At 40.3% G+C, this 25482-nt stretch overlaps 1 protein-coding gene across 5 annotated transcripts; it reads left to right on the forward strand.

Moving 5' to 3' along the window:
• Positions 1-28: 28 nt before the first annotated feature.
• On the forward strand, positions 29-23646 carry CEP57L1 (centrosomal protein 57 like 1). 5 transcript variants are annotated; one of them, XM_057390156.1, is made up of 11 exons: positions 29-183; positions 12937-13081; positions 14803-14982; positions 15558-15679; positions 16103-16219; positions 16492-16569; positions 18290-18388; positions 19192-19269; positions 19361-19602; positions 21209-21353; positions 23212-23646. In XM_057390156.1, the coding sequence occupies exons 2-11, from the start codon at positions 12940-12942 to the stop codon at positions 23422-23424; spliced, it is 1416 nt and encodes a 471-aa protein (XP_057246139.1). In that variant the 5' UTR covers positions 29-183; positions 12937-12939; the 3' UTR covers positions 23425-23646. The 5 variants fall into 5 exon arrangements, with proteins under 5 accessions (XP_057246139.1, XP_057246142.1, XP_057246140.1 ...); XM_057390159.1 differs by having other exon boundaries at positions 19373-19602; XM_057390157.1 differs by having other exon boundaries at positions 29-159.
• Positions 23647-25482: the final 1836 nt, after the last annotated feature.

A 25482-nucleotide genomic window follows, 5' to 3' on the forward strand; every position in this document is an offset into this window, starting at 1 on the left:
CTGAAAGCCGGGRGCGCAATCGCAGCGGGGAGCGGCAGCGTCACGAGTGCATGCTGGGAAATGTAGTCCGGTCGTAGGGCGGACCTGCGGCCCCCGCGGGGGAAGACTACATGTCCCGGCAGACAGCGCGGCGCATGGCGTAGATCCTGCCAGGGAAGGGTGAGGGAGAGCGTTGGCTGCGGGGTACGCGTACGGTATCCCCGTTATCTTGTTTGTTAGGGTTTTGGGGTTTTTTTTGCGATCTATCGCAACAGGCTATGGAGCGGCGATGGCTGGTGGCAGCCGAGGGTGAAGCAATCCCSGGAGCGGCTTTGCCTCAGAGCCTTTTACCGGCAAACACTTAGGCACGCACGTGTTTTCAGCGACCGGGAAGGCGTGTCAAAGGCGGAGCTTGGGATGTATCCTAAAGTAAGGGCGTCAGCGGGAAGGGTGAAACTGTCGGTGCTAGGGAAACGCAGTCCCGTCATCGCTTGGGATGAAAGAGGGATGATGSGGGAAATCCCCGGAATACTCACATTGAGCAACAGTTCCGCGGTGTTTTTATCCAAGTTAATCCAAGGGGATTTTTTTAAAGTTCCAGTTGTGCAGGGGCCGATGARCGTGGAGCAGAGAAGGCTCAGGGCGGGAATCTTATCCATCCGTATATCCGTTCTTTTATACCTACCTGGAGGGCAGGTGCAATGAGGATGGAGCCAGGGTGTTCTCGGTGGTGACACTATCAGGGGCAAGGGGCTCGCATTGAAACACAGGAGGTTCCCTCTGAACATCGGAAGCACTTTTTTTTTTCCGAGAGGGTGACTAAGCGCTGGCACAGCTGCCCGGGAGGTTGTGGACTTGTCATCCTTGGGCAAGGGGATAATCAAGAGCTGCCTGGACACAATCCTAGTTAGCTGTCTGTGGTGGGGATTGGACTAGTTGGTCTCCAGAGGTCCATGCCACCCTCAGCCATTCTGTGATTAAGTGTAATTTGCCACTAAATCAGCTGGTGTTGCTTTTCTCTTGCAGGGAAAAAAACAAGGCGCTGTTTTTGATAAAGTTAATTTTCAGCCAAGTCAGTTCCTTGATCCAGTTCACCTCTTGGCAGAGAAGAGGAGAGGAAAACAAGGGCAGAACTGTTTGCAGCTGTCACATTGAAGCAATCATGAAACTAAAATTTTGAGTATAAAGGCAGAAGAGTAGTGCGGAGTAAATTAGAAACAGGGCATTGGGCCTATATAGGGTCTTGCATAATTTTTTTGGCGTCTCACATACGCATTTTCCGTTCTAAAATTCAGACRTCTAAACTGAAGGTAAATGCAGAACAAGCTACTCTTATGCCACTGAAAGACACAGAAGCCACTTCTGAGTCCAGGAACAAAGGTTGGGCTGGCTCACCAACACCATCCTTCAACAGCTCTCCTATTTGTAAAGAATCTGGTTTCTTCATCTGACATCCCTTTGCTTTCTGGGACTGTTTCTTTAAAACTTGGATTTACCTGTACCTTTCAAGGAAGATCAGTGTCTTTTTKTTCCCATGAAATCCTTTCTGCAAGGAGACCGCATTGCTATTGTTCAGCAGGGTGGACAGGCCTGGGCTGCTTCACGCAGCTGCTTCCTCCAGGCCTTTGGCACCCTTGTGAACAATGCCTCTGCCAAAATCAGCACTACCTGTAATAAATATGAGTCCTGACTTCTCTAAGCACTCGAGGCCTCCACCCATCATAACTGATGGGTTCAAAGAAAATAGTTCTGTCAGTGCCTTTTATGTTGTTGGAGGATTTTGTTGGTTTGTTTTGTTTTTACATTAGCTACCACTTCAGCTTCCCGTCCCATTCTCTTGTCACTCACTGTGGTGTCCCATTTTCCTGTGAATGGGCATGTCACATCTGTTTGCTTTATTTCTGCCTAAATTTTGATCTCCAGAAGTTGGCTAGATCTTATTTTTCCCATCATGAGTTGTTGAGGGTCTCTGACAATGACTACATACATCCGAGATCAGTAAAGTGAACCAGAATCAGGAGCTTTGGTGTTTTAGACTGTGGTACAGCTATGTTCACACACTGAATGCTAAGAYTGATTGAAAGTCACAGCACTGCCTTTTATCTTTTAGAAGCTGTTTTTTCCACTGGCTCCAAATGAACTCTGGCTACAGGAAACAGATTGTGAAACTGGCTCCAAGGCCTAAACTTCAGATTTCAGCCCTTTGTTTTATAGATTTTAATGTAGTACTTAGGGAATAGCGATGAGGATGGCTTAATTTTTTTCCAAACCAAGTCTCTGCAGTTTTCTGATATCAGGTCAGGCTTCTTTATGCACTGCAAGACATTGTGGAAATCAAGGTCAAAGGCTACCAGTGGAATTAATCAGAGCCCGAAGTTAGAGGAATGTGTTTGTTTGATTTGCGTGTCCACYGACTGAAGTTAATATGCTTGTTTTTGATCCCTAAAGAATGGATAAGAGAGAGGCAGAATTATGAAGGAAACAATCTGGCAACTCATCCAGAATTACAGCAGTTGAGTTTTCAAAATGATAAGCTGAAGAAAAACAAATTTGTGGCTGTTTTAAACCTCAGTATTTCCTTCCTTCATGATTTATCAACTTSCCTTTTTTTTAACTAGATAAGGACTTCTGTGGCCATATGCAGATGACATGCAAAAGCCGAATAATTTTTGAAAATACAGTATCTAGTAATTGTATTGTGGCCTTTCTAAGATATAATATCTAAAATATATTATATTTACCTTTCAAAAGTGTATTCCAGTTTCTGTATGTCACAAAAGAGCACTTTACTCCAGAATACATTTAGTCAAATACTGGAGAACTAATAATAACACAGTAAAACTGGTGCAGTCCAGAATGAGCTGCTTTTTAAATTACATTCCTTCAACTGTTYTCATTTACACCTGGTTTTGTTAAGGCTTACTTCATTCCAATTGCTAAATAYCTAGGATGGGATTACTCTCTTCTAAAAGTTCACCCTCCCTTTTTAGATCTGGGTCTTGGCATGTTGCCACAATAAATGGCACTCCACAGTAAAATGCATTTTTCTCCACAGCTATCCTCTGAGAAAACAAAGTTCTGTGACTCCTGTTTCGCAAACAGACACTAAAAAGCCAGAGGCTATTCCTCCAGTGCCTTTGAACCCAGGCTCAAGCTTGCTGTCAAGCCCAAACCATTCTCTTTGGGAGGAGATGCRTCCTTTTTTGCTTCTGAGCATGTGTTGTACATCTAATGTGTTCTGGCCTGTTAYGTGTTGCAGGTGTACATTTGCACCAAACCCTGCCACTCTCTCTYCTTAGAGGTCACAAATGCAGCATGGATGGGTAAATTAGACACCAGCTTCTTTTAGGAGACCAAATCTTACATGCAGAAAAACTGTGGAATAGTTTATGCTGGAGAGTGSGTTGCTTTGAGAAGAGCTGGGCTATGATGTACCATAACTACAGGCCACTTAAAATCCTGCTGTACTCTGCCAATTCTGACTACACTTACCTGTATAAATGTGACCTGAAACACTGAGGATTAGGAAAACTAAAAGTGTAGTTCTGGAAAACTCTGAGCAGCCACCTGAACTCTTGGTAACCTGTTTCTGGATAGAAGTGTTCAGAATTGCCCCAAACTGGGCATCTTGGAACTTGTCTCTCCTTTGTTCCCATTTGTGATCTAGGAAGTAGGTGGAGCTGCTCTAAGAGAGGACCTGCTCAGTGGAACCTCTCCAAGCCCAACAAGTCAGGTTCTTCTGTTATAGCCACAGATGGCTTCAGTGCCTGGCAGTATTTGGCAGCATGCTCACCCTCAGTACAGTAACCCAGGGATTAAAGAATTGCCTTTTAGCTCAAAGGCATTTACATCAACACCTCCTAACTCCCAGGAGAGTGTCGCAGGTGCTCAGAAGGATTGCAGAATGGAAGGGAAGCATTCATCACCTCAGCTGTTGAGTTTGTGYCCTATTGGAAAGGATGGCTAATGTGTGGCACACTAGKGTGAGCTAGAAGGAAAGAGTCACAGGGAGCTGTAGGCACTTATTCCTGGTTTCTGATAACTTTTCCCAAGCCTGTTTTTTATCCAGGAACTATTTGCTACAAAAATGCATAAGTAAACTCCAGGACTCCATTTTGATGATTGAACTAGATGAGAGACCTTGTTTTACCATCTCGCCTCAGCTGCTTTGCCCCTGTTTGAGGCTTACATGCTTTTTGGAACAGGGTCACAACTTCAAACGAAAAGGTGGTGACTCCCTGTTTCCTTCCTGCTCTTCCTCCTCCCAGTCTAGCATGGTGGTCAGGGATGAGGCATGAATGCTCCTCAGGAACTCCCACTTCCCGGCCAATGCTCTGACCACTGGGTAGCAGCACAGAGAAGGTGGACACTGTTTCCTCCAGCTGCACTTTAAAAGAAAAGGAACATTGCTTATTGGGAATTTGATATCTGCTGACAGACCAAAAGGCCTTTAAGCACCTTTGGCAGGCTSTCTGTTAACACCGACCTTGGTGTTTTCCAGCAATAACACAAAGAAAAATGCTGTGACCAGCAGCCACATGAAATGAAGTCACAGACCAGAAAAGCTGCAGGGACTCTTTATTCATTGTTTTAAAGAACAGATTTTGGCACTCACTGCCAGAAGAGAACTCCAAATTCTGAGTCCAAAGAAGATAAAGCTGCCAAGCACCAGGGTGGGACTTCACACACATCTGTGTTCATAGAGTTTTCTCACCCCAAACTGAAGGTCTTGTTAGCTCCTCGCTGAGCRTGCTGCTTGTTTTGGATCTATACCTGCATTTCTTTTACATGCAGGGAATGTAAGCCTGTCATTACCACACTCAGCCCCGAGGCTGAAAGGCTCATGTATCCTGGAACATCAGTCCCTTATCAATCCCATCCCTCGGATTTATTAAGGGCACACAGAACAACAGGAAWTTAAGTCAAGAACCTAGAGATTCACTAAACTTCCTTGCATTCAGAAACTGCATAGAATTAATAGGGAGGAAATATCTATTAAAACTTTGTAATAAATTGCAGTTAGTTTTCTATGTGCAACATTGTGCAGSAATTCGTCACATCTTTCTCAGATTTACTTTTYCAGTATCTCCAGAGTCATGAAAGTTTAAATATACAGATTATATGAAACAAGTAATGRCTTTGGCTGTTTAAAGTTTCCCCAGGCAGCTTGGGGCAGAAGTAGTGATAAAACCATTTCTTCATTATACCATACGATATACAAAATATTTGGCATTAATACTTAGGATATTGTGCCTTTCCAGGATGTGCAATGTTCAGGATGTGTTGGAAATGCCGTGAATATTCTGATTCATGTGAATGGATGATATTATTTTAAATTATTCTTCCACAAAATAGGTCTCCAAAATAAGACTGAGGATTCGCCTAACTCAGATCTGCTTGCAATTTTTCTGCATATTTAAAGACAACTATTCCTGACAAATTACGTTTTTGGGAACAATTTCTTGTCTGGAGTGAAACTTATCTTTTCCTCATTAACATCTTTTTTTCTTTTTTCCTCAATCTGGTTCTTAGGCTGCCTGATGTACAAATGCAGAATGGAGTTTTTGTTCCCTGCCAGGTGCCTAGGTGTTGGTAGCACAGAAATACATGAAAAAATGTAGGTGTGGTAGTTGGTAAAAAGAGACAAATCCTCTGAATAATTACCCTCTTTGTGTTTCTCTGCTCATCCATGTCAAGCTTTTATGGTTATCTGTCTAAAAATCTACCTCCTTCTCCATCTTCAGGCTAGCTTAAAAGATGTTGGATGAAGAGACTGACACTTTCCCTGAGAAAGTATTGGTAAAAACAGAAGTTTACTTTAAAAGTAAATTCCAAGGCACYGGTGGGGACACAATCTGTGTGTTTCATCTGCCTGGAGGGCAAGTTGCAACGTTCAAAACCATCTTTCAATGATACATGAAATATTTGAGACATAAAAGGTGAAAATTATCRTGCAGTAAGTGTTTACTGTGAATGAGTCAACACTTGCAATAATCAACCCCTATGTTGTTACATATCTTCACTAGGATTGTCATTTCAACCCACCCTTTTATTTGCCCTACCCTATTCTAATATKCCTATTCCTCTTTGCATTTGCCTTTCTAATGTCTGTTTATTCTGCCTGTGCACAGATACGCAGTCTTTTGTACTGGAGTAGGTTGCCCTTTAAAACCTTCCCCTTCCACAACAGCAAAGCCTTCCTTTTTTTTTTTTTTTTTTTTTTTTTTTTGTCAGGGGTCTAATGTCGAAGCCAGTAATTTCTTCCTGCCTTCCAATCTATCAGGACGCACTAAGCTACACAAACTACGTCTTGAAGACAGTGTGATGGCATCAGCAGGAAATAACAGTGGACAGAAAAAGTAGCTTTTTACATTCTTCATGTAGAGTACTGAGAAGAGCACCTTAAATTTCCGCATCAGTCATTGTACTAAGAGCGAGCAGCATCTGTTGGAACTGGATGTTAGGCATAAAGGGAAGAAACTTGATAGCTATTCTTGTTTGARGCAGGGGAAATCCTAACTTTTTATGCTGGAAGAGGGAGTGTAAGAAAAAGAATACTAAATGGCAAAGGTCAAGGAACAAAGCCATAAGATCATGTAAATACCTTAGCCATGGGTGAAGTGAGGAAGTATATTAGTGACCATTAATCGTATTTGGGTTTTGTTTGATGCTTGTTACAAAAAGTTTATGTTTAATTCCTTTGGACTGATTAAAGACATATAATTATTTCATAGCACTATATTCCTGGCTAGATGCTTTCATGCTAAAATAGCAATTATTACTAGATAGGAATTTGCAGTCTTGTTCCTTTAAATGCTAGGCTCAGTTATCGTCTGCACGTACAGGTTAAAGCCGTTTACACCAACTTGATTCCCCCACAAAGTGTTGATTATGAATGTATCATGTACTTTTGGATAAAGACCCAACTGAGTGAGGAATTTGGTCTGCTCTATTCATCGAGGCAAACAGCAAAACTCTAATAACATTATGACTCAAGTTTGCATACTTGATAYGCTGCCAGGTTAGAATCTATTCCTAAAAAAATTGTTAAAAATTCTTCGATTTTTTTCTCCACCATATTGTTTCTTTGCCTAGTTCACAAAATACTCGTGTAGCTCATTCCATTTTCTTTGTTCCTCTTTTTTTTATTCATTTATCTCTAGCAAACAGGAACTAGAGCAATATCAGTATGAATGCTTAGAAGTGAAATGCTGACATAGTGAAAAGTCTTAGGAGTTTTGGGGATTTGTTGGGTTGTTTGTGTTTTTTGGGGTTTTCTTCATTAAAATGCCAGGTTTTATCCTACTTGACAGTACATAYAGTGTCATGAGAAAAGAGAGAATGCCATTTCTTTTCCTTCGAAGAATGAAAAATAATCATTKTATGAAAGTTCTGCATAAGACTTGATATTCAGGAATAGATAGGCTTTGCTACAGTAGTATCAAAGAAGAAACTGGGAACTTAGCCTTTATGTATCCAGTTCTGACATTGCCAGCATGTATCTCACAGTTTGTACAACAAACTGCCTCCCGTGGATTTGTCTGTGCCAGTTTTTCAAAACACTCCCAGATTCCTTAATTTCTCTAAGAAATTTTTGCCATTTGCTCTAAACTTTTTTGAAGTGGAACTTGGCAAAACTTTAAAAAAAGTTGAAATGCTTTATTGATTCAGTTTCACTTCCTATTAGTTTTGCAGCTGCCACCATTTCATGTCTAACCCACTTAGATTAGAGGAGACACGGGAGTATCAGTTACTTAGACATGTCTTGAGCGATGTCGTGTGTTTCAGGCTGATTAAAGTGGTTGTGTCAGGATGCTAGAGGCTGGATGTTCCCGAAACAACAATGCAGTTTTGCCTACAACATTTTTTATTTCTTTTTCTGGAAGGGCTGTTCTTTGTCTATTGGGAATAAAGCTGAGTGTTACAGCATAGCTAGTACAGCTGACCAAGCTTTTTTGCCGGTTCTCGAAGGAAAGTGAAAGGGGGRAAAAAATAGACCAATTTGGATTGTGTCACAAAAACGGCCTCTCGCATAACCTTTTGCCAGCAAGGCTTGGCTCAAGCAGACAAGGCAGCAGCCARAATTTTCAGAGCTTCTTGGTAGCTGTGGTGGGGCAGTTCTTTAAAACTTGTCCTACGACATATAAACACTGAATCAGTCCTTGGTACATCTGAGACTTTGTTTTCAGTTATCAARAAAACCACTATAAATTGTGCATGCCCGGTCGGTCAGGCCAGAAGATAGATATCTTTGTATGTATTTCTGAAAAGTGCTTTGATCTGATTTTTCTTTTTTTCCTTTGAAGGTGTTCTCACAACACTTCTTTCTTTGGTAAAAGGCTGCCCTCACAGCGATTTGAAAGAACCAGTGTCCCCATGAGATAGCAAACATCAAAGAATTTAGTAGAAGCATTCCTTACGTTATCACATTATATGTTTAATATATATCTTTTGGGAGACTTTTAAGCCAGCATGATTCCCTAGATCTGTTATAGTTTACATGTGGAAAAAGCTTTTCCATATGCTGCTTTACATGAGAAATATGTACATGTGGCAAAATGTTTCTGGACTTTTCACTTCAGGAGACATTTTTTTAAAACTTTATAATGATGTGGCTTGCATYTGAGAGGAGGAACAGAAAGGAGATGAGGAGTATGATGAAGTTATAACTGGTCTTTCTGTAATGCTTGGGATTTCAGTTGTGTTYAGTAACTGTCCACTGTTGGTATGCTTACTTGGGTCAGACAGCAGTAACTAAAATGTCAAATGATTTTTACAGCAACCCAGTCCAGTACTCTGACATTTAATGTAGGCCACATTCAGCAAAAGTAAATAGAAATGGTACAAAGTTAAATTGTATTAGTACTTACAYGTCTGTGATGAAATGGGAAATTCTCTGTTTGTCTTAAGGTACCAAACTCCAGCTTGATTGCTCTCTTCTGAGGCATGAAAGTCACATGTATGGGGATGGAACTGATGGTGGAAATGCTCCCCAGCATATCCTGGGCAAATGCATTCAGCCTGCATGTGATGGTGACACAAGAGACAGAAGTGGTCTCTTCCACTGAAGGGACCAGCTCAGCTCGTGCTCACAGGCCAGGGATGAGCACTCCAGCTGCAGCAAGGTAGGAGATAGGCAGAGTATTTACATTAATGCAGTGCTGCCACAGAGGTAATGTGCTATGCCTGGCATCATGCACCATGCACAGGGTTGCAGACRTGTGGTGCAGAACTCCATGAGCCTCCTAGCTCAGACCTGGAGACAAACATAGCTGGCTTGCTCAGAATATTCTGAGTTGGAAGGGACTCATGGCAAGYCCATGGGCATAACTAAGTTATCCCATGCTTGATGCAGCCAGTGTTGGAACCAGTTACTTTGTGTTTTTCTGGGTAAAATTACACCAGGTATCTGAGCATCATCACTGCATTCACCAACACAGGCTGGGCCATTTCTGGTTAAAAAACCCAAAGGGCCAGTTCTGTCTCCAGATGACCTGCCTGACACAAATGCTTCACCCTGCTYACTGCAGCAGTGCAGGCTGCTGGGGTGGGAGTGAAGCATTTCTTCCTTCTTCTCTTCCCCTCTGGATGTAACTGGGGTATTTTGTCAGCCGTTGTTTAATATGCATACTTCTCCTTTGGCTCTTGCCCAAACTCGAAGGAGTGCACTGCTTTCCTCAACCAAGGGCTTGTCTAAACAACGGTATTCTGGCTGCTTTAACAAGTGTTGTTCAAGTGCTAAATCCCCCTAAGCCTTGTGGAGTTACATTAGTACAAACGTTGCTGTTTGGGAAGCAGTATCTGCTTTAAAGCACCTCTCTGGGGCTGTGTACCAGGTGTCCATGGCAGCAGCAGCATGGAATAAGAGAGTGGTTTAAACTTGCTGTATAAGACTTTTTAAAAAGCAAACCCTGGTTGTGGTGATTTTATAGAAGCTTAAATACTTACGGGAGAAAGCATTGATGGTAGGACAGTTGACGTTCAAACATACGTCAAGCTATTTAATTATTTCCTGATATGTTTTTTGTTGGGGCTGGAAGGGGCCAGGATGTTTAGTGATGTCTTCTGGTGYAGAGCAACCTGGTCCTTTTCCTGGCACGCATCTCCTTGCCTGAGGTCTGCAGTGTTGTGGACATTCCTCCTGTGCAGTATGGTTGCTATAAACTGTGCTCACCTGCTAAGTCTACACTAGAGCACCTCTAGCAGAGTAATTATGCTGACAGAGCCTCAAAGCACTATAGTAACCATTTCCCTCAGCTACTTCACACAGCCTCTGTATCTGAGGAAGCTGTGGTAAAGCAAGGCGCCTGTAACTGTGTCTGCAGCAGAGTTTCTGCAAACACAGGTGTCTCGGTTCTGTGGTGTTTTCTTTCACAACTTTGCTGAGCCTGTGMTCTTAGGAGCAGCTTGGGGAGCTCCCCCATCCAGCTGCAGGGTGTGTATTACCCTCTGCTGTGCTAGCAAAGTTGTGGGGTTTTGTGCTGAAGCCCACACTGGATTAGCTGGATCACCACGACCATACAGGTGAGCTGGCCTCTTCTCTTTCACTTCCCTTTGGTTTCACTTGCAGAACTAAAGGGTTTTTTTTTTTCCTTTCTGCCAAATAGGTGTCCCCTCACCTTCATAGTACTGAAGTTGTCCACAAACTCACAAATCTTCTGCTGCTTTACTCCCTTTATTCCTTATTTGCTTCGGATCACTGCCCTCCTTACAACTGTCCACAGACTCATCTCCTTGGAAACAGCAAAACTTGTTTATGTGAAAGCAATAAGGAAAATAATTGATGTGTGGCTGTGCAGGCATGCGGGGGAGCCATGTTCCACTGGAGAATGTTGGAAAAGCAAGTCTGCTCTTACCCTGGCTGCCAGAAGGTTGGTTGGTGTGAGCGGAAGCCACCTCCTTCCTTTGCTGTGTCCAAAGGTGCCTTCCTTTATTCACAACAGCGGTAGGAGACTTTTTGCATGTCTCTCTTCATTTTTATGGACTTATTTTGCTAGTCTTTTTCATCACCAATGTACAGGGGTTGAGTAGCAGCAGGAAAATTGTTAAATCTTACTTATCTCTTATTTTGTGGAACTCTGTGCTGATGCACTGTGCCATGCCAGGACCATCTCCTCTCCTGTCTTGGCCCTGACCACCCCTGTGGCCACAGGACTTTCCCATCCATATTTTGAGATTTCTGCTGCTCCCTGCTTTGTGCCTTTCACTGCCACTGCCCTTGTGCTATTGGACGTGGCTGATAGACCTGGTCAGCTGTTAAGGTCAGGTGTCCCTGGATGGGCTTTCCCAGTCCTTCAGGACCAGAGCTATGGAGGCCTAGAAACAACTTTTTGGGCCATAAATGTGACAGGGTCACCAGKTGGGACCTCTTGCCAGAGATGGTATGGTGCCTGGGTGGCTGCTGCTGCCAACACTGCATCGAGAGCTTGTGGCCTGGCCTTGGGAGAAATCTTTAGAAAAGACCTGTGGCATGAGGGCAGCCTAGAYAGACCCCTTCTTTGGGACCAGGGGAGCTGCTCTGAATGTGTGATCTGCCTTGGGGGTGTTAGCACATAAAGGTTTGGGAGGCCCCAAGTCAAGCAAGCCCTGGCAAAGATATGCTCACATTGATGTCTCTGTGATGACAACTTGGAGGAAGGAGGGATTTCTGCTTGCCCTCAGTTTAGTGCATATCTTGAAGAGGCAATGTGGGTGGAAGATGATGTTTTTGTTTGTTTTATTGTGGTCTTTGAAACAGGGCTGTAAGAGCTGCTCCTGGAAACTTTTTTCTGTTATTGAAAACTTTTTTCCCCACCCATCCAGAATGAATGGCTTTTCCTGAGGTGTACTTCATCAGCAGGATCCAGTCTTGGTCTTTTTCTTTCTCCTGTTATTAGATACCTCCTTTGGGTGATTTTCTTGGGGACTAGCATCTGTAGATCGTTTTACCCAAGCGGGAAGACTGTTCCAGATGCATGCCTTGTGTTTTAAACATGTGATAGCATGACTGTTATATCATTGAATGTTCAAATAAGCTGTTTTTCTATTCRCTGAAGCTGTATAGACTCTTCATTTCTTATACTGTATCAAGTGAAATGCTTGATACTACTTTGCTAGGTAGCTCCGGGATGGTTTCAAGCTTGCTTTAACTTCCTAGAGGTTGTGTTAGCCCGAAGCACTTTCTGCAYGTTTCCCTGCCCATGTCTTGAGTATCAAGAAAAATTTCTATTTCACAGGGTGTGAACTATCTTTAAATGTGCTTCTCATCAAATAAAGAATGTGAAGGGGTGGGACAGAAAGGGAGTGAAGAAATAGGACTTAATACACTTGCCTAATAATGGGGATAATGCTGGGGGTATTGCATATTAAATATCCTCCTGTTATCTCAACACGAAACATAAACATAGAGAACTATGTCTTTATTRTGTAATAATGGTACATTATTTACCATATGTAATTTGGTTTAATAACTAAAAAGATGGGGAGAAGAACACTAAGGAGCCTGCAAATGGAAACAAGCTGTAAAACTTGGAATGCTTGCTCTGCAGGGAGCACTTAGAGTCAAGACATGGAAGTCTGTAAAATAGTTAGCAGAAAATGCTGTTAATACTTGAGTTTTAAAAGGACAAAAACAAACATGAGTTATTAGAAAGCACCTAGAAAAATCTTGRAAAATTTTGGTTGGTCAAAGGAAGATATGTTTAGTGTTATGAAAGGCATCGTTTTGGAGTTGCATTAAAAGACAGGATTCTTCTGGTGGGATGTGGGTATTATTATTATTGTTGATGTTGTTGTTACTGATGTTGTTATTGTTTTTATTATTATAATAATTATTATTATTGTTACTGTTATTATTATTATTATTTTGGTGCACATGTTCTGTTTTGATATAAACAGAGCCAGGGACAGCCCAGTGGCATACTTTTGAAAAAGAGTTTGTGAAAGAAGTAGTAGCATTAAATAGCTCTCTTTCTACAGGCTATGGATTCTGAATCTAAGAACAGTTTCATAGGAAGCTTTCTTCAGCCACCAGCTCGGATGCTTCCTGCAGCCTTTGTTTATATAGAATCAAAGAAGTTGGCAGCTGCTKCTGGTGACAGGCCTTCTATCCCAAATAACCAAGGTATAGCCAAAATATGTCCTTAAAGTGGTCTTTTTAATTGTTCCATGTGAAATCTCTTGAGCAAACTCCCCATCCTATTTTACTGAGTTCAATGACTTTTTGCAGTTATCATACTGACATTGAGACAGGATGTATATGTGTCCTGAGGGAGTACTCTCCCTGAAGTCATATGTCTAGAATGGAAACCTCTGCAAGTCTTCTAACATCCTTGTAAACTTWGGCTTTGAAATTTGTTTAACTTAAAATCGTCAGACTTCCTCTGAAAGCAAAGGAGAATGCTTCAAACTGAGTAGAAGCAGTTCATGACTTCAAATACAGTAAAAAAATATCGTTATTATGGTACACTGACTTCAAATTGGCTTTGCATTGTGCTATTTGACTCCTTCCCGCTTAAAAGCACTTCTAAAGATTTTTTGTGTGGTGTGTTTCCTTGAGAGAATTTGAACAATTCAGACTCTTGGGAAAGTCAATCCCTATGAAATATGGTTGTCATGTGCCCTAATGGGTGACTACTCTCTGGAGTTCACAAGGTAAATGCTCAGGGGATTAGCATGTCTGGAGAGCTTGGAGAATGATAAGGATACCCATACTCAGACTTACTGTCATGGACAACCTTGCAGCATTGCACAGACATAGCCTATGAATGTGCATGTGATCATTGTTCTTCACCTGAGAAAATTGTGACTTCTGTAGTAACCTTATGTCATATAGAGTTTGGGCTTTTTTGGATTATAATGTTCAGTTTAGAGTGATGTAGCAAAGTGTTTAAAGAAAACATTGGTTTGGCATACCAATGGAAAGATGAAATGGTCCCACTTTATCTTTCTGCTTTCTGCTATTTGCTTTTTGTTTGGTTTTTACTGTTGTGTGGTTTTGTTTGGTTTGGGGTTTTATGGGGTTTTTTTGTTTTGTTTTTTTTAATTGGGGCTATGGTAAGCTGTTGAAAGTTGTTAAGGAGTAGCAACATTTGATGGGTATTATTTTGATGAGAGGGTTTGGAATAGAGAAGCTATTAATTATAAAACGTCAGAAAATAAGCTTGACTTGCYACTGAACATGTCTTAAGCTTCCACAGGTGTGTATACTTCTTGAGGAGCTAGCAGAWTTTTTCTTGTAGCTGAAATTGCAGCTTTTCTTTTTGGTGTAGTTTTGACACACACTGATTTGAGGCTGAAAGCAAAAGCTTCCTGATTTGTTTCTATGGTTTAAAGAATCATCAAATACCAGATACTAGATGCTGAATCATTACCTTTTGAAACAATGAAGTATTTAAAAATGTATGCTTTGCTTAATTGTCCTTTTGTATGTGATTTCTCCCTCTGTTCTGGGCATGTTTTTTTTCTTTAACCTGTCCAGACCCATTGATTACATCAAAATATGTGACCTTGCTGGGATATCTGTGTTCCCTGCTTCTATGTGAAGAGAAGCCCCAGGGTTTATTATTTGCCATGATTTCTTTGTGCTTGCTGCCATTTGGAGTGGAAATAGTTTCACTCATGGGGCTGGAGCTTGATGCCTCAGTCATGCAGGAAACACATCCATTTTCTCCCATATATGTTCTGCATATGTTAGTGTACAGCTGAGGAGTAGAATTAATTTTGGGAACGATCCTAGGAAGAAAATTTAAGTAGATATTGCAATGTGAAGTGCTTTCTAATAATCATAACCGTCATCAGAATAGGAACTGTAACTTACGTTGTAGCTGTTACGTTGTTTGCTAGCTGTAGTGGAAGCCCTGAAAACTCTGCAAGAAAAGATCCACCGCCTAGAGCTGGAGAAGTCAGAGGCTGAAGATCATTTGTGCAGCCTTTCCAGAGCAGCTGCTCAGTACAAGAAGGTCTTAGAGCACGAATCCTTTGAGAAGGATGCAGCACATCAAGAACTGATGCAACAGAGGAAAGGTATTTCTTTTAAGTGATAAGGTGTAGCCACAGCAGTACTAAGACTGTATAATCCAGGGAGTGTTTTGTTTTGAAAAACTGCTAATTAATACATCCCCCTTTCATTTTTTGCTTCAGAACTTAGGAGGGACAGGAATTTGATAATTGTGGGTCAAGTTGAGATATTTTTTACATTTATCAACCWAGTGTTGCATAAGTCAAAGCAATTTGAAAGACTGAGCATGTTTCAGGTGGTATGTTTAACTCCTACAATAAGCAAGCAGCTGCTTACATAACACTGCTAACTTGAAAAAAGATAGGAGAAGAGAAGAAACCAGATTCTGGTTAGRTTCTGTTGATACAAATCAAAGTAACTGCAGTACTTATGCCTTTGGAATTCAAATTAGGGACTAGCTTTGAAAAAGCATTTTGATTCTCATGTCTTATATATAAAATACATTTTAACCACATGACTTGTTCAGACTAACAAAACTATTCTTGCCTGTTTTGAAGATAGAGAATTCCTCAATGAAATGACAGTCTGGCTAAATGTGTAGCTCCCTTTGCTGTACTGAATGTCTTGTTTCTCCCTGTAGATGCAAGTGTGCAGTTAGATGCAGCACAATCCCGCTGCTCCCTGCTGGAGAAACAGCTGGATTACATGAGAAAAAYGGTTTCCAGGGCAGAACGGGAAAAGAAAATGATTTTAGAAAAACAGGTGAAGCCCTTTAGTATACTAAGAAAGTAGTGATGTAGTTCAAAAGTATAGAAATGTAAGGATAAGAAGTTTTTTATGGCCATTGTTTTTCCTCAGCTCTGCTCAGGCTGCTAGCAAACAGAAGCAATTTATTGTCTGACTGGCTGATGACAACCATTCAATGAATTGTATGAAAAGCTCCCTGGGTGGAACTCCTAATGAGCAAAACCATGCTAATACTTGCACATTTGGTAGACAAAAAAGCTGCTGGAAGCTTAAGTTGTCTTTGTCTGCCTGGTATTTTTCATCACTTTGCAATTTAAAAAATATGGAATTTAAACTAATTAAACACCTTTACTGTGGTGTGGGATGGTTTGGGGATTTTTTTGCTGTCTGAAACAGTTTAAATCAGTTGCCAACTCTGTTCTTGGTTATTTTTTCCAGGTCCAGCTTCAGAAGGAGGAAGATCAGAACTGGTTGGAACTGCATGCAAAACTTGAAAAGCTTGAAACGCTAGAAAAAGAGTGTCTTAAACTTACAGCTAATCAGAGAATTACTGAAGTAAGCATGCATGGAATGACAGTCTGAAAGTCATTTGTTATCATGTTGTGGCATACTATTAATAGTGCTCAGTTTTGCAAAAGTTACCTCTGTTAAAGCATACCTGACTGAAAGCCACCTTGGCTTCATGTGCATGAGTCTCTTTTCAGTCTGGGCTTTAAAAATTCCTGCAGTCCAGCTTTATCCCCACGTTACAATTGTGAGTTCCTTCAGACTTCTGATTCAGCATGACAAATTGAAGTGTGACTAATCATTCCTGCCTTCAAATTCAGGACAAGATCAAACACTTAGAAGMAAAACTTTGTGAAGAAGAGCATCAGCATGAACTAATACAAGATAAAACTGCTCAGGTAGATGGAAAATGTTTTATCATATTTTTAGCACTCAAGAAAGCTATTCTCTCTGTTCAAAATACCCTTCTTTTTTATTACATTTTAACTCCACATGTTTTTAACCAGGCAGAAATCCTGGAATACTACCTAGACTTGTTATAAGCTATGTMTTAGAAAGTTCACCAGTTGTGTTGCATATCCCAGTGAAGAAAGATTCTTTTTTAGTTTGTATTAGTGATACAGTTCATCAGCCTCAGTATTGCTCTAAATGACCCAGATAGAAAATTAATTTYTAGAAAATCTGTAACTAAATCAGATACATTTAATTTACAGTAACTAGAAAGCGGTTGCATATGAAACCTTATATCCCAAGAGAGGTTGGTTATTGTTTGTTTTTCTCCCTTTGTTAAGATCTCTGGAAATCTAATACATGTGGCTAAACTTGAAAAACCTTAAATCAGTGATACATTGTTCATCAAATGAGATCTTGTATAATTCATTATTCTGTGAAACCATGATCAGCTTGTTGGGCTACCATCCGAGAGAGGAGAATTTGCCAAAGAGAGCAAAATCAAAGAAACCTTTTGTTAAAGGGGCAAAGTAGTCATGTTCCAAATCTCACTTTGTACATAAATAGCAGCCAGTTTGAAAGAGAGACCAGTTGTGGAGGAATTCCTTTGGGGTGGCATGGGGGATGCAATGCCAAAGAGTAATATTGGAAGAACCTAAGCAAAGCTGATGCCTTAATTTGATTCATCACTGCTGGCAGCTTTTATACCTCATCCAAGGGTGATGTGTTTTCATCAGTCCAGGAAGCTTTAAATAACACACAGATTTTTAGCCCAGATATCTGACCACTTCCAGAATCYAGCAGAATGACACAGTTGAAAACTGCAGGTTTTTTGGTTTCTTGCTTAGACTGCTTGCTGCTGCAGAGCAAAAGGCCTAGTACAGAGATTTTATCTTCTAGAAACATGCTAAGAATTACTTTCCCAGAGCAGACAGTCTAAACATTCACTCAAAAAAGGACTTAGATGCAGTAAACTGAGTCCTAAACTAGTATTAGTACCACCTTAGTAGACTGCAGGATGGATTTAGGTCTGTTGGATCTGGGCTGGGAAGCACAGGGTGTGGTGTAGTTCACTTCCTTTTGATGACAGAAAAGCCAGAACATTCTCACTTTAGTGGTGGACCTCCAGCTTTGTTCAGCCGGAACTGTAACATGCCAAAACAAAGTCCTTGTCCTACATTTAATTGGGAATGATTATCATCCTGTTTATCATGGACCTTGATATCAACTTTGAACCACTGTGCAATCTGAGGATCATCCAGCAGGTTTGACCTTAGTGTTAYACAGACAGGCTTAGTTCTCTCTGTCCCCAGATTGTAATAGCCAAATGTTCATATAATTTGGATTTTACGATCAGATCCTCAGCATGTGGCAGGATTGGCTTATCTCAGTTGCTGGTTGTCACAGTGGAAAAATACAGCTGCYGCTGCAGTTGAATATGAAAATGAGGAATATTAAGACAAAGCTCCAAGATCTCCCTGATRCCCTGCCTTCCTAGTAGTATGTTCAGTTTCTAGGAGTAGCTTAYGCCTTCCAAGGAGGACAGTAAATAGTGCCCTTAATTGGTTTGTATCCATGCATGAAAGAGAGAGAATTAATTAAACATTGCTATTTCATATTTCTAATATTACATTAAATGGCTGTTTTCTTTTTCCCTTATTGCCACAGCTTCTAACAGGATTTGATATAAATAGAATTTTGATGTCTTCAGTAATATCTCAGTGTGAACCTGAAAAGGAAAATGGGAAGAACAAAAARCCTAAGAAGGTAACATGGAAATTTTTATTAACATACTGCTGATAGCATCTGACTCACGCAGAGACTGGAGTTTGTGAAAAATGGTGATGTAAGAGGCACTTGATTCATCTGCTGCACTTTACTCCACTTCCAAAGTGACAAACAGTACCAAATAACTCTTTTTTTTTTTTTTTTTTTTTTTTTTTTTTTTTTTTTTTTTTTTTTTTTTTTTTTTTTTTTTTTTTTTTTTTTCTTATTATCTCTTTAGTTTTTTTTGGTTTTTTTTGTTTTCTTTCCTTTAGTAATTAAAATGGTACTAGGGCTGCTATGATGTCACTGGAAAACCTTCCTTTATGAACTTGGCAATTACCTCTGTTGAAGTCTTACTGGMATCCCCATGTCGTGTCTTAGCTGCCTTTTAGTTTATTTGGCAAAATTAGTTTCCCAAGGAGTTTTAGCTCAGCATCTTAAGATGGTGTGTTTTGGGGSGAATTGCTGAAATCGAGAGAATTCATTTTGCAACACATTACAGATCAGTCAAAATTTTGTAACTGTGGTTTTGAAAACTTTAGTAAACAAGGTTCATTTTTTTATGTGTGCCTRATTGTCAAACTATCTCCTATATGCACATGGAATAAAATTTACTTGTGTCAGCTWTTGGAAAGTCTTGTTTGTTACACATACAGGAGGGATTTTTCTTTTTAACCTAAAGAAAACTGAGATGATGCATTTCACTGTGTATTTACTTAAATTTTACTTACTAAAAAAATGTTTAAGATTGTACTCTTGGGTAAACAGATTGGAATTTCTTGTCATATATTTTCTTATGGCAGGGAAATGGTACGATGAAGAAAATGCACATTTCACGATTACATGTAAAGGCTGGTGAACTACCTTTTGTGGCTGGGAAGGTAGGTGAAAACCAATGTTCTCACTAAAATGGTATCTACAGTTTGAGTAAGGCTCTTCAGTTGTTAATTACTTCTGTAAARCCACTAATAGTTCTTCTTTAAGTCTGTCAGCTCCAGCCATTCTGTCAGTGCAAACGTACAAAGTGTGTTGCATATTATGAAGCATCGCAATCCGTGTATCTCATCACGAAAACAAAGAGGATCTGCGTCTGGGATTTCAGGACACAGTGCTCTTTCAAAATCTGTATCCTCTTGTTTCACATCACCTACTGCCACAAAGAACCCTTCAGACCTTCTGTTGGCTATACAGAATGAGCTGGGTCAAATGAGCTCGTGAGTACCCATCCCTGGTGTTGTGGGTAAATGTGACTTCAACAGTAGCCCTGAGAAGCTACAGGGGTTCTGTAGTCCAGCCTAGCCTGTTTTAGCTGTAGGAGTCCTTGTTGACACAATGACCTGAGCAGGCTTGACTGGTAGGATTTTTCTCATTCAAAAAATTCTTTCTATCCTGGTGTTTCACTGATCTTGTTTTTCTGCTTCCACATCCTGTATTTAAACAAGCTGCTACTGAAATAACAGCTGCAGCAAATGAAAAGCCTTTCAGACCTGTGCTTTTTAGAGATTTTAAACATATTCTGAGATATACAGAATAAACCAAAAATGTTTTCCTGGAGAATGCTGCACTGGTGGTGCAAATGTTAAGTAGACCTGWGGGATGCAGTCAGTCTGGGTGGTGGAATGGGTTAGTACAGCTCTGGCATGAATAGTCCTGTCAGAACATCTATCCTGTTCCTTTGTACTCACTCTGTGCTCTGTTCTTCCCTGTGTACCTGCTGTATCTTTCTGCTGAGTCAGTCTGGTGCTCATACCCTTCGTTTGTTGATAGCAGGAGAACCTGCTGGTCCTGTAAGGGGGTTGTGAAAGAGGGACAGTCTCCTGCCAGAAAATGGGCAGGGTGTGGAAGAAGCTAACACTTTAGATGGGAGTGTAWATATCTTTCTATCCATGCAAGTAAATGTGGATTACAACCTGTTATGTTCTTAGGCATCTTCCCATTAATGCAGGCTTGTGGGACTGTGGGCCAAAGCTCTGCAGCTGGTCATAGCAGACATGCTGACACGATGAGCTGTGGTTTGAACAGAGCAGGATGTGTTGATTAAAYYAGTTAGGATGTTGACATTGATTTGRAATCCTTGATGTGGCAAAATTTAAAGTGGCAAGCAATCTTGTGTTGACAAAGCAGTGTCTGGCTTGCTCATGGCAGTCCAAGGATAGGCTTTTTTTTCTTATAACAACCAGTTGCTTCAATTAAATTGTCAAGGAGTAGCAGTTACTCAGAAGTCAGAAAAGAAGCTCTCACCTTTGTAAAGGGATTACCTATCTAAGAGAGGGTCTCTGGTTTCAACTAATTCAGGTATCTAGGTATCAAGCCCTATACATTTTTTTTTTTTTACTTAATCTGGTTAGCTTAATTAAGCAGCCCACTTTACTGTAAATCTTTTTGAACAGAATATTTTAATTTGAATAATTTGTCAGAAAAATTGGAAGTTGAACACTAGTTTAAAAAATACATTTGTGTGYTACCCTAAGCTTTCAAAGTCAGTGCTAAATTGGGCAGGGAGTGAAAATGGTGTATTGCATAGCTGCTGTTCACTTTCAAAAATCTCATTTTTGAAACACTATTACACATGTAGTTGTTAGGCCTGTGGGAAGAGGGAGAAGACGGACATCAGCTACAAATTTGGAACAAGACAATCAGACTCACATGAACACCTTTATCTTTTCTCATGTTAATATATTCCAGATTAATGTGTATTGAGTGAGAGGGTAAATAATGGTAAATCATTGTACTCTGCAGGAAATGGCTAGCAACTCCTGCAGGGAGAAGTCCTAGAGACTATACCATGAACACTTACATTGCCATTCTTGTCTTTAACAGTGAGCTTCAAGAGCTTCTGAAGCAGATACAGGAAACTCAAGACTCCCAAAYTCRTGAAGACCTGGAGCAGGAGGTGGATTACCTTGTAAAACAAATGGAGATGAAAGGAAAACAGATATCCAAGCTGAAAAAGCATCAGGCTACTGTAAGAATGAAATGTGAAGTCTCTAGCTAGTAACATTCCGGTTGAAAGGCTGCCACAACTCTGCCTCCTGTTGTCATCAGCTAGAATGTCACTGGAATGTTTTAAGCCAAGATGTTCCAGTATGGCTGATTATAATTAGACTGCTGGCTCATATTTTTTGCTTCCAATKCCTTCATTTGATCAAGAAGAAGTCTTACAACTGGCAGTTAGGAATGTATGCTGGTGGGAAAGCTTCCTGCCCTTTGGCAGTTCTGCAACACAGAGCTGGGTTGCTCCGTCTGTCACTTCTGCTCACCGTGTCAAGACAAACTGTTGAAATTCCATTCCTTTGTATCCTGTCCCTCAGGGGAATGCAAAAATAGAAGCTGTAATTCCTGTACAGACTGGATTAAATGTCTTTAATATTACTGAAACATTGAAGCTTTTTATTAAGTAGTMTTTTGACCAGAGCTTCTCCAAAATCATAGCTGGACAAGCCTTTCAGTTTTGTTTAACCCTTAAACTGTCCTCATTCTGTCAGCATTTAGTTTAGAGCCATAGAAAACAACTTTAAATACATGCCCATATGGGGATTTCTGATGGATTTGACTCACTCAAAACTTTTATTGYCCATGTAATTGCAAGCAAAGAGGTGCTTTATGTCAAAGCAGATGAGTCACTTGCACATTAGCAATATGGACAAAGGGCATAGACTGCAAGGTCCTTGCTGCCTCTCTTGGCAATGTCAACTGTTTTTTTAGATAAAATTCTTATATTCTCGGAGAGCCAACWATCATGGTGTAACTCCTTGCCTCAAAATCTTGCTGACTTCATCCTCAGAAATGTAAGACAATGGATAACAAGTGCAGCTTTGTTTCTTTCTTTTGCATATCTTTTTGCCTTTGTTTTGAATGATGRGGAGTAGCAATGTGGTGCAACCTTGTTGTCATCCTTGCCTCTTATCAGTGTGCAGATCTGGCAAGTCCTCTGCTCTGGTACAGCCTGGTCAGAGCACACCCCTTAGGGTCATGCTGTAAATACTAGTGTCTGGATGATTACTGTCCATCATGCCCTGGTTATCAATACAGGTCATTCCTGTAACTCCTTGGCCTATATTGTTTTGTTTTTCCTGGCGCTTTTGCACATTTGTATTTGTATTGTGTACAGATCAATCTTAATATTTCTGATGCATGTTTCCATTTCTAAAAACTGTCATACTAAAAGTGCCATAATAATCTCTGTGTTTCACAGCTAATAATATATTCYAGAATGCAATTAGAGATAATTATTTTTAGAAATGGTCTTAAAGCCTAAATTGGCATTTGGAATGAATCCAGACTAATTTTATCTTTGGTAAGTGACCTTTTCATGCCAAGTGCAAGTCAAGACTCATTRTTTGACATTTAAAAAATCTTTCTTTTGCAATTAACCCTATTTATTCTGTTTTCCACTTTCGTTGAGGAGGCTTCAAATAAGCTGCTTAGATACAGTAACTGATAATTAACAGTATACATTTTAGAGGTTCATTGGTTGTTTGTGTTTTTATTACAATCTGAAATGGAAAAAGACCTGTTATGAATTGAATATTAAGATATATTCTATCTYTCTCAAGCAATCATTTTTACATTAGGGAGTGATGGGATTCAACAACAAATTGAGTGTGGATGAGGTCAGTTTTCTATGATGCTCTCTGTATGGGCAAGGTCAGTTTTCTGTTGCAGGGAGACAACTGTGCAAGGTTACTAAGTTTAAACATTTCTCTTTTTTTAATGTCCCTTAGAAATCTGTAGTTTGGAGTTTGGTAGAAGTCCAGTCAGCTTCACAGCTATGGGTTTTTGCAGAATGTAATATGCTAATTAGTTTTGGGGTTTTTTTCTAGGTGCAGAAATTAAAGAGAAAAACTCAGAAATTGAAGCAAGGGGCAAGTCTTGTCACACTTAAGTCTGATAAGCAAAAGGAAGCAAAGGAGATTGCAGTCACTGTAAAGGAAAGTGTGTCCAAACCTTGTCCTGGTCAACAAAGCAGAAGCTCTCTTCAGCTGCTAAAAGCTGTGAGGAAACTTCAGTCATCTCTGAAAAAAGATGTCATCTGAGAAGAATAGTTCTGAAGWTTGCTATGTTGGAAGTTTTTTAAATTGTCTGACATCTAGTAAATTCTTAGTTGTACAAAATAGCTTTTAAAAACAAACTGGATACAGTATAGATGTACATTSTAAACTGCCTACTCTCTAGTAGGTCAGTTTGTTCACCTTAGAATTAACTTTGATGTAGTGTAGCTATAGCTTGACTACATTTCCTTATAATAAAGTGTTTTAATTGACTAATGAAATATTATAATTTTTAATTTGTCAAATAAAATTTTATACTTTTTTTTACACTTAAAATAGTATGTGATCTTTGGTGTCCTATTTCCCTTGCTGCCAAGGAGATATTTAGAACTTGCTTTTCCATAATGACTAGTGCTTCTGTACAAGTAAAAACAATGGCTTTTCTTTAAGAACTGAAGATTCAGATGACTCTGAATGAGGCAGAAGAGGTATTGTGTCTTTATTTATATCTGTTTTCATTAGTATTAGTATTATTACTTTACAAGCTCTATTGATAGTGTTAGGGACAATTGGGGTTTGGAAGCACAACCCATTACTTGGTTGAACCACAATAACATGGGAGTGTTCTTGATAAGTGCATGGAAGGGGCTGCTGCCAAACTCTTTGAGWGCTTTTCTTCTCATTAACAGAAACTGCTTCTAGCACAGCATGTAGTGACTGAGCTGTCGCAGAGGAGGCCTTGAGCTGTGCACCAGTACCTGTTACCATCYTTCTTATTTCTGGATTATTTCTGACTCAGAAAAAGCACATTGTATGCTTAAAGATGCTTAGACAAAATTCAAAGCATGGTRTTTTTCCATGATGCAGATAGATTTTCTGAGACAGATTTATGCATTTCTGGACACTGGAATCACTGATGCTRGTAGGCATACAGGACACTAATCTGTCTGTCTCCCTCTTGGCCTAGTATTTTTGTTGACTACAGAATTCTGGGGAGACAGGGTTATTTTGGAGCTAGAGTAGGAGAGTCCTGGCTCTCCTTTTGGACAGGTGCTGTGGGGACGGGCTGCAATTTTGGGTCTGTCAACCAGGCGCTGGATGGGGCAGTGTTTAAGCAAYGGCAGCATTGAATGGTCAGTCTTCAAAATACATGTGCTGACAGAGGCTGTCCAGTCCCAGACAAAAACTTGTGTTTGCCCTYCTGTGGGGTGAGGGGCTGGAGGAAAAGGGAAACATTTGAACGTGGTCCTGCTGGCAGCAGGGTGTTTCTCATCTCTGCCTKCTTCGGGCCAGGAACTGAAAAAGCTGTCTCACTCAAAGCCAGGAGCTGGGATTTGAGAGGGAAAATAGGAATGGATGATATGTGASTTTACATTGGCTGACTAGGTACATYGCTTTTATTTCAACTCAAAAGATTTTAATAGTTCTCCTTTTTTCTGCTTTTTCTTTCTGAAGCTTTTATTCCTGTATTACGTGTGTTTTCACACAGCAAAGCAAAGATGATGYGTTTCAGCACTGGCTGAGTGACTCAAACCAGATACAAAGAAAGTGTATCCCAAATCAGTTTTCTTGCTTGAAGAAAGGCACAAAATTTGTTTTCAGATTGTGTCTTGGGAGGGACAGGTAGGGTAGGAGGTCAGCTTATGTATTTATTATTAGCATATTCACAGTTCAAGGCAATTGTCAGTCATGTAAAATAAGTCTTCAGAGAAATATCCATCAGTGAATAATTCTCTGGAAGCTGCATTGGGAAGGTAAGCTTGTGCACCACTGGGGCAAACTTCAACTCCACGGGAATTCGACAGATCACAGTGGATTTTGCTGGTATCCAAATGCTTCATGTCTCTATGTTCCAAAAATGTTCTGGCCTGGAACTCCATAAATGTACATTTGGAGAAAGCACAGTGGTCAAAGCAGGCTTCTTCATAAGAACAAWATGTTTTTGGCTTCATAAGTGCTTACTCTATTCTTTTACAAATCCTTGTTTTGATTTATATCCTGCATGATTTGTTTGTCTTCTCAGATGAAACTGTGTATTTCTTTGTTTATTAATGGTTTGGATCTATCTCTGCAGAGCAGAAGACAAAAACACACAGTGACCCC

This window comes from Malurus melanocephalus, unplaced genomic scaffold (genome assembly GCF_030028575.1).
Source record: "Malurus melanocephalus ecotype Western Australia unplaced genomic scaffold, MMel_1.1 scaffold_23, whole genome shotgun sequence".
NCBI lineage: Eukaryota > Metazoa > Chordata > Aves > Passeriformes > Maluridae > Malurus > Malurus melanocephalus.